The sequence below is a fragment of the Somniosus microcephalus genome, chromosome 1, assembly GCF_052327205.1.
Source record: "Somniosus microcephalus isolate GS21.2 chromosome 1, FLI_Smic_1.0, whole genome shotgun sequence".
NCBI lineage: Eukaryota > Metazoa > Chordata > Chondrichthyes > Squaliformes > Somniosidae > Somniosus > Somniosus microcephalus.
The window spans coordinates 441,282,574-441,291,232 of record NC_140987.1 but is presented as its reverse complement, the minus strand read 5'-3'; the positions used below and the strand labels follow the sequence as shown (position 1 = coordinate 441,291,232).

The window sequence follows — 8,659 nt, the reverse complement described above, 5'->3', positions numbered from 1 at the left end:
CTGTCTATATATTCTTGCACTATCCTCCTCACTGTTCACTATAATTCCAAGTTTTGTTTCATCTTGTTCCACTATAGTTCCAAATTTTGTGATGGACCTGATTAAGTCCTTTGCCAGCAGTCACACTGCATACAGGACTCTGTACCCTTCTTTGGACCTCCCACACTGTGGCGCAACAGTGCGTTGGCAACCGGAGCGCAGCAGTTCAGTGGTCCCTCTTGCCCGCTCGCTTGCTCGATGGTGTGCAGCACGCCGGGAGTTGTAGTGCGTGCCCAGGTTACCAAACTGGCGGCGGCGGCGCGGGCGAACTACAACTCCCGGGATGCACAGCGCGCCGGAGGGGAGTGCGCGCAGGCGCAGTGGCGGGGAAGCGTTTGGCCGGGCTTGTTGTGGACGTGGGGCGGTTATCAGGTGCGACCATGAAGTGAGGCAGCTCTCTGCAGCCCGCTCACTCTCCTTCGATATGTGGCTGAAACCCGAGGAAGTGCTGCTGAAGAACGCCCTGAAGCTGTGGCTGACCGAGAAAAGCCACAAGTACTTCGTCTTGCAGCGGCGGCGGGGTTACGGCGAAGGCGGCGGCGGACTAACGGGTAAAGTTGGGGTTGTTGGCGGGGATCTGTCGGGCAGCGAGCCCCACCCGCGGAGCGCAGCTCTGTCGCCCCACCCCGCGCAGCGCAGCACTGCCCCGCTTCCCTCCATCAGTGTCTCTGGCAAAAAAAATATTCCTGTGCTCGGGTCCCAGTGGTGGTGTGAAAGTTTGATTTATATCAGGGAAAACTCTTTACCTACCATGTATTTATTATTTACTCCACTTTATTTGTAATTTATTTACTAATTATCTATTTTATTCATGTCTTTACCTGCCATTTATTTACTTTATTTGTAATTTATTCACTAATTATTTATTTTAGTTATTGCTTTACCTGCCATTTATTTATTATTTACTCCACTTTATCTGTAATTTATTTACTAATTATTTTATTTCTTTGCCTGCCGTTTATTTATTTATTCATTCTACTTTATCTGTAATTTATTTACTAGTTAGCTGTTTTATTTATTTCTTTACCTGCCATTTATTTATTATTTACTCCACTTTATCTGTAATTTATTTGCTAATTATCTGTCACTTATTTATTATTTCATTTATTAGTTCTCTGACATTTAGATATTTAATCATCTGACCTTTAATAATAATTTAGCTGTCATTTATGCCATCTGGCATTTAATTTGTCATTTATGTATTTGGCATTTAATTATTTAGCTGTCATTTTTTAATAATTATTTCTGTCATTTATTAGTTATTTGACATTTATTTAATTATCTGGCATTACAACAGTGACTACATTTCAAAAAGTCCTTCATTGGCTGTAAAGCACTTTGGGATGTCCGGTGGTCGTGAAAGGCGCTATATAAATGCAAGTCTTTTCTTTCTTTGCGCCTTTCACGACCACCGGACGTCCCAAAGTGTTTTACAGCCAATTAAGTACATTTTTATGAAGTGTAGTCACTGTTGTAATGTAGGAAACATGGCAGCCAATTTGCACACAGCAAACTCCCACAAATAGCAATGAGATAATGACCAGATAATCTGTGTTTGTTATGTTGATTGAGGGATAAATATTGGTCAGGACACCGGGAATAACTCCCCTGCTCCTCTTCGAAATAGTGCCATGGGATAGAAATATAGAAGATAGGAGCAGGAGTAGGCCATTCGGCCCCTCGAGCCTGCTCCACCATTTAATGAGATCATGGCTGATCATCCAAATTCAGTACCCTTTCCCTGCTTTCTCCCCATATCCCTTTAGCCTTAAGAAATATATCTAACTCTTTCTTGAATATATTTAATGAATTGGCCTCAACTGCCTTCTGTGGTAGAGAATTCCACAGGTTCGCCACTCTCTGGGTGAAGAAATTCCTCCTCATCTCTGTCCTAAATGACTTACCCTTTATCTTTAGACTGTGACCCCTGGTTCTGGACTCCCCCGCCATCGGGAACATCCTTCCTGCATCTAGTCTGTCTAGTCCTGTTAGAATTTTATAAGTTTCAATGAGATCCCCCCTCATTCTTTTAAACTCCAGCGAGTATAAGCACAATCGACCCAATCTCTCCTCATACGTCATTCCTGCCTAAGAGAGCAGAGGGTGCCTCGGTTTAACGTTTCATCCGAAAGACGGCACCTCCGACAGTGCAGCGCTCCCTCAGTACTGCACTGGGAGAGTTTTTTGCTCAAGTCTCGAGTGAGACTTGAACCCACAACCTTCTGACTTAATTATTTATCTGTCACCATTTATCTGTGTACAATTATTTATCATCTATTTAGTAATTATTTGTCAGTTACTATCTGTCTCGGTTTGTGCGTGTTTAATTCCTCCTCTTCTTTCCCCCCCGGGCCCCCCCCCCCCCCCCTCGAGTCACGACCCAAGGCGTGAGAATTAGCACTTCAGCTCAGGTTGAGGATCAGGTGCCTTCTCTCTCCACCTCGTTTCAGCGCCAAAAATCGGTGTTGACTGAACCCCAGCATGGTTTCTGACTTGTCACTGCACCTGGCACATTTGGTGTACTTAGGCGGGGATGCTGTGATTTTTTTTTTCCATGTACCATTCCAGGAATTATTTTATGTCAAGTTTTGTGACATGTTACCCATTTTGACAAGTTGCAACTTCTTATGTTATTGATTTGTTAAATGATTTTCTTAACTTTAACAAGGATTTTTCTGTACTTTTGTCTTGCCCTTTCATTATTTTTGAACGGAATAAACGTGAAGTGCAGTCAAATCTAAAATTGCTACAAATAGCAAAGTATGTTTCACGTAAAGTAATCTTATAGTTTTGCTACTAGATTTATGTTACGCTGTTGTTCGTTTGACTGAAGACTTCAGTAGCTTGAAATGCTTTCTCTCAGATTTTGATGTTGTTCGTTTGACTGAAGACTTCAGTAGCTTGAAATGCTTTCTCTCAGATTTTGAGGTTTTAGCAGGTAATGTACACTGTTGTTTCTTCTAAACAATAGGCATGACGCCAGAGGACTGGGTTAGTGCACTATATGTTTTCACTTCTGGGGTAGAATCCTGCCCAGTCAATGGGATGAAATTCCTGGCTGCAATCCTGTTCCAGTGTATGCAGGTTCACAGTGCAAATTTGGCAGTGTCATTCAGGCCACAAGGGAGACTGATGTGGGAAGTGGTGGCAAAAACAGGAAGGCAGATTATTATTTGAATGGCAATAGATTGGGAGAAGGGGAAGTGCAAAGAGACCTGGGTGTTCTTGTGCACCAGCCGCTGAAGGTAAGCATGCAGGTGCAGCAGGCGGTTAAGAAGGCAAATGGTATGTTGGCCTTCGTAGCGAGAGGGTTCGAGTACAGGAACAAGGATGTCTTGCTGCAGTTGTACAGGGCCTTGGTGAGACCGCACCTTGAGTATTGTGTGCAGTTTTGGTTGCCTTACCTGAGGAAGGACGTTCTTGCCATGGAAGGAGTGCAGCGAAGATTCACCAGGCTGATACCTGGGATGGCAGGAATGACGTATGAGGAGAGATTGTGTCGATTGGGCTTATACTCACTGGAGTTTAGAAGATTGAGAGGGATTCTCATCGAAACCTATAAAATTCTGTCGGGCCTGGACAGACTAGTTGCAGGAAGGATGTTTATGATGGCTGGGGAGTCCAGAAGCAGGGGTCATAGTCTAAGGATAAGGGGTAAGCCATTTAGGACTGAAATGAGGAGGAATTTCTTCACCCAGAGAGTGGTGAACCTGTGGAATTCTCTGCCACAGAGGGCGGTGGAGGCCAATTCATTAAATATATTCAAAAAATAGTTGGATATATTTCTTAAGGCTAAAGGGATCAAGGGATATGGGGAGAAGGCAGGGACAGGGTACTGAATTTGGATGATCAGCCATGATCTCATTGAATGGCGGAGCAGGCTCGAAGGGCCAAATGGCCTACTCCTGCTCCTATCTTCTATGTTTCTATGTCTCACTAGTGCAGGAGATGTGCCCCTGACAGTAGAATGAGGCACATTTCAATGCTGATTTTATTAATGTACTTCTCTTGCCAGCTTCTGGCAAGATCTCGGTTCTAGTACGATAGCAAAATACTGCAGATGCTGGAAATCCGAAATAACAACAGAAAATGCTGGAAAAACAGGGGTTTTCACCCGAAACGTTGACTATTTTCTCTCCACGGATGTTGCCTGGCCTGCTGAGTTTTTCCAGCATTTTCTGTTGTTATCTCGGTTCCAGTAGTTGTAGATGTTTATGCTGCATTATGTTTACCAATCAATACAGAATGATAATGCGTAGATTGCCCGAATTTGGCAAGATAAATAAAAAGTTTTAAAAAAAAATTAAAATACTCTGTTCGAGATAGTTAGATTCAGCATCTGTTAAATGCAATCAATAGTTGCTATTCCAGGCAGATGTAATATAAAGAATTCATGGTATCTAAATTAGTGCTCTGCTGCAATAAAGTTGAGGCCGTGTTGATTTTCTTCTGCCAACACAAATCATCATTACACAGCTTGTTAAAGGGCCCTGATGAGAGCGTCCCATTGTCTTAGTTGATAAATGTGCTCTGTGCTGTGGACTTGAGCTATGCACAGCAGGCCGGTCTGTTGCCGACAGAACTATCCCACAGTAGGTGTCAGTACTTTTGGAAGAGGACTGGGCGAAGGGAAGAAATTAAGGGGCAGGGAATTATTGATGTGCTAACTTTTTCTGTGCTTTGACTGGATTCAACTGGCTTAGTTGGAGCCTTGTTGGCTTCCAGGCTTTAGAATCCCAGATTTAACGGTGCTGATCTCGCTCCCATGTTAAAACTTTGTTCGTTGTCTTTATATTTTTTTAAGTTAGGTTATTACTTTTTGTGTTTCTTTCAGGAGATAGCATCCCTATAGTGCCAGTTTAGTGCCTCAGTAATAGCTGGGTATCACCAAACTTCCCACTTGACGGCCTTTAGATTCTCTTTCAAAATGAGCGCCACGGAGACCATTACTGTATCCAGAGGAGCATCACAAAACACTTGTCGAGCCCTGAACGTTTCGTCAAACTCTGCGGGATTTCTTTAGTCAGATTTCTGGTTCCTTTTGAGAATGGGCTTTTTGGGATTCACACGTTGCAATCAAACAACCTTAACAGCACTGTATATAAAGATATAGTGACACTACCTAAAATTACATCGAATTTTACAGCACAGAAACAGGCCATTCGGCCCAACTTATCTATGCCGGTGTTTCTGCTCCACACAAGCTTCCTCCCACCTTGCTTCATCTCCCTGATCAAGATATTCTTCGATTCCTTCCTTTCTCCCTCGTGTGTTTTTCTAGCTTCCCCTTGAATGCATCTATGCTGTGCTCCTCAACCACTCCCTGTGGTAGCAACTTCTACATTCTCACCACTCTCTCTGATGAAAGAAGTTTCTCCTGAATTCCTTATTGGATTTATTAGTAACTATCTTGTATTTATGACCCCTAGTTTTGGACTCCCCACAAGTGGCAATATGCTCTCTGTCTACCCAGGTGGCTTTTTATGACAGTCTGATAGTTTCATGGTCACCATTACTGATTTTATTCCAGATTTATTTAATTAACTGAATTTAAATTCCCCAGCTGCCGTGGTAGGATTTCAACTCGTGTCTCCAGACCATTAATCCAGGACCCTGGTTCCCTAGTCCAGTAACATAATCGCTACGCCACCAATTAATGGCTTGAGTGACTTGCAGCAGTGTGTGGATATAATGAGTGCACCTTTGAGTGGATTGCTGTCAGAAGTTTTTGATTTGCATGTCAGAAATTGTTATTTAAAGCGTTCTAAAACCTGGTTTAATGAGTCGGTTATCTATGGCTGTAGCTGCTTGATGTCTGTTGGTCATGGGGCACAGGCGTAAGGAGATTGGCAAAAGAACCCGAGGCGACGTGAGGAAAACCTTTTTACGCAGCGTGTGTTTAGAATTTGGAATGCGCTGCCTGATGGGGCGGTGGAAACAGATTCAGTGGTAGCCTTCAAAAGTAAATTGGATAAATACTTGAAGAATAAATAGCAGGGACATGGGTAATGTTCCCTTTAAGCTGTGCGGCCACGCAGCTGTCCGGAGGTCTCACGTACTTTGGAATGGAAAAACCGCGCATGCACGGAGATTTGACAAGGCCGTGCAGCCCGTTAAAGGGGCCGCGCACTTTGTGTCCATGGTTTGGAAATTTTCTGTGTTGACCCCGTGTGACTATTGTCACTTCTGAGACTCTTCCAAAAGTCGGTGTTAGTTAGCCAAAGGAAAACGCTGCTGTAACTGTAGCAAATAATTTTTTGTTGCCGTGCAACGCGCATGTCTAAATGTTTTCTGTGCGCGCTGGTTAGGTCTATACCACAAAGATCTCTGAGGCAAATATAAAGTTTAAGTTAGTGTTGCTGTTAATTTGAATATGTATCAAGCTGCTGATTCAGCTCTTGAGTTCTATGATTTCTGGTTTATCCACCAAAACAGCAGCATCTCTGAACAGATTTTTCCAAACATCCACGCCCATGAAATTTGAATAGAACACCGCAGCAATCAGAAAAATGTGCAGATAGATCTGAGTTGCAAAAGATGACTAAAGCGCTTGGACTTCCTGGTCTAATCATTGGCAGAAGTTCTAGAGGGAAGATGAGAAGAAATGTTCTCACTGAGTTGTCGGGGATCCGGAACGTTCTACCCGAAAAGGTGGTGGGAGCTGATTCCATCAATAATTTTGAAAGGGAGTTGGACGGGTCCTGGAGGATGAGGAACTCACAGGGTTACGGACAAAAAGCGGGGGGGTGGGACTGCGCACGACTGACCTTTCAAAGAGCCGACACAGGCACGCTGGGCCGAATGGCTTCCTTTTGTGCTGTACGTTTCTATGATTCTAAATTGCCAGCATTCGAGATATGGAAATGGACCGTTGACCATAGTTTGGATGTTGTTAGTTAGCATACAGCAAGATAAATAACATGCTAGAAGTTCCCCATGGGTGCATGGACACTAGTTTGATCATTTATGGTTCATCTATTTATCCTCTTTTCCTCAGGATTTAATTTTGTTTAATAAGCAAAATCATTTTTTTTTTTTTAAAGATTATATGCAGACTGTTATTTCCTAATAAACAGGAGTACTTTTCCAGGATCCTGAAGTGTAGGACAGCTACTGTACCTGAAAAGCTCCTGGCTGTAAAATGAGAGCTCTGTGTTGAAGGATGAAATGATGACCTATCGGGGATTGAAGGGATAATGCACATCATATCACAGGAAGTATTGAAGCTTGCTTGCATCATTCCCTGTAAGACAAGCAAGCAACCTGCTACCTGGCATCTATAAAAGCACAGTGTAACTCGGAGCTAGATAGCTCGTGAGTGGTTCTGGATGATTTGTATTTCATTTCCACGTGTAAAGACGTGATGCCACTTTGTTATCTCCCTCCGTGGTATGTTGAAGATCAGAAACTTAAAGTATGGAACATTGTAGGCATGAAGCTGTATTCTAGCACCACATAGACTCTTGTGTTAGGGCACCACCTTGCTGTACAATGGGACTGCTTGAAAGTATTTTATTTTTGTGTATTCCATTTTTTTATTTTAATGATGGAATGTCCAGTTTGTTCATTAAGTGCCTTAACCCATACAATATCCAGCTCATAAATTAGTCACCCGAACCTCTAATAACAGTAAATGTATGTGCAGGATAATATGTTTTATTTGCAAATTATTTCCAAGTCAAAATGAAAATGTAATGTGACTAGAATAGTGGAACTAAATTGTGCATTCCTGTGTTCTGCATTCTCCACTGGGTTTGCCTCAGCATGGCATTTGCAACAATCTGATGCTGTTTTAGTCTTCAAAAAAAAACATCTGTCTTGCAAGCTTTAACTTTGTTCTAACCAGTAACCTGGTCTAATCCAGCTGAAGATGCATTTTCGAATGTGTGTATGACTGGATGAATACGAAGCTAACTATTCAGGTCCAAATAGCAGTGTCTGTCTTTGGTTCCTGCAGGCCTCCTTGTTGGGACCCTTGATACAGTGTTTGATTCGACTTCCAAAGTAGCTCCATATCGCATTCTACATCAGACACCGGAATCCCAAGTCTATTGGTCCATTGCTTGTGGTAAGTTAAAGCATTCCTGTGCAGGTTCACCTTTCTTCATCATTCGTTTGTGATTTACGGCACTTGGTCAGATGAATGCATATTAATACTTTGTATTTTGGATAACTCAATGTAACGTAAAAGTAAAACCCTATTAAAAACTTTAAGCATTGTTTCTTTTTTTAAAAAAAGGTATTCTTTTATTAATTTTCAATGCTAAGTTGCAACTTTTTCCCCACAGTGCTATGCGCTTTTGTCCAAAAACTTGTAAGCTTTATAGAACTGTAACTTTAAAAGGATTATATCTCATTTCATAAAATCATACAGCACAGGAGGAGGCCATTTGGCACAGTGGCATAGTGGTTAGCACTGTTGCCTCACAGCGCCAGGGACCCGGGTTCGAATCCGGCCTCGGGTGACTGTCTGTGTGGAGTTTGCACATTCTCCCCGTGTTTGCGTGGGTTTCCTCCGGGTGCTCCGGTTTCCTCCCACAGTCCAAAGATGTGCGGGTTAGGTTGATTGTCTATGATAAATTGACCCTTAGTGTTAGGGGGATTAAATACGTGGGGTTAC

At 42.7% G+C, this 8,659-nt stretch overlaps 1 protein-coding gene across 2 annotated transcripts in view; it reads left to right on the top strand.

Annotated features, from left to right (window-relative positions):
* The first annotated feature begins 347 nt into the window (after positions 1-347).
* tbc1d8b (TBC1 domain family member 8B) overlaps positions 348-8,659 on the top strand; it is a 97,110-nt gene continuing 88,798 nt past the window's right edge. Inside the window, exons 1-2 of one of the 2 annotated variants that reach the window (XM_086001710.1) lie at positions 349-590; positions 7,997-8,107. In XM_086001710.1, coding sequence (XP_085857836.1) covers positions 464-590; positions 7,997-8,107 — 238 coding nt within the window. In that variant the 5' untranslated portion in view covers positions 349-463. Of the gene's footprint in view, positions 591-7,996; positions 8,108-8,659 lie in introns of both variants that reach the window. The other variant, XM_086001720.1, reaches the window with a different exon arrangement.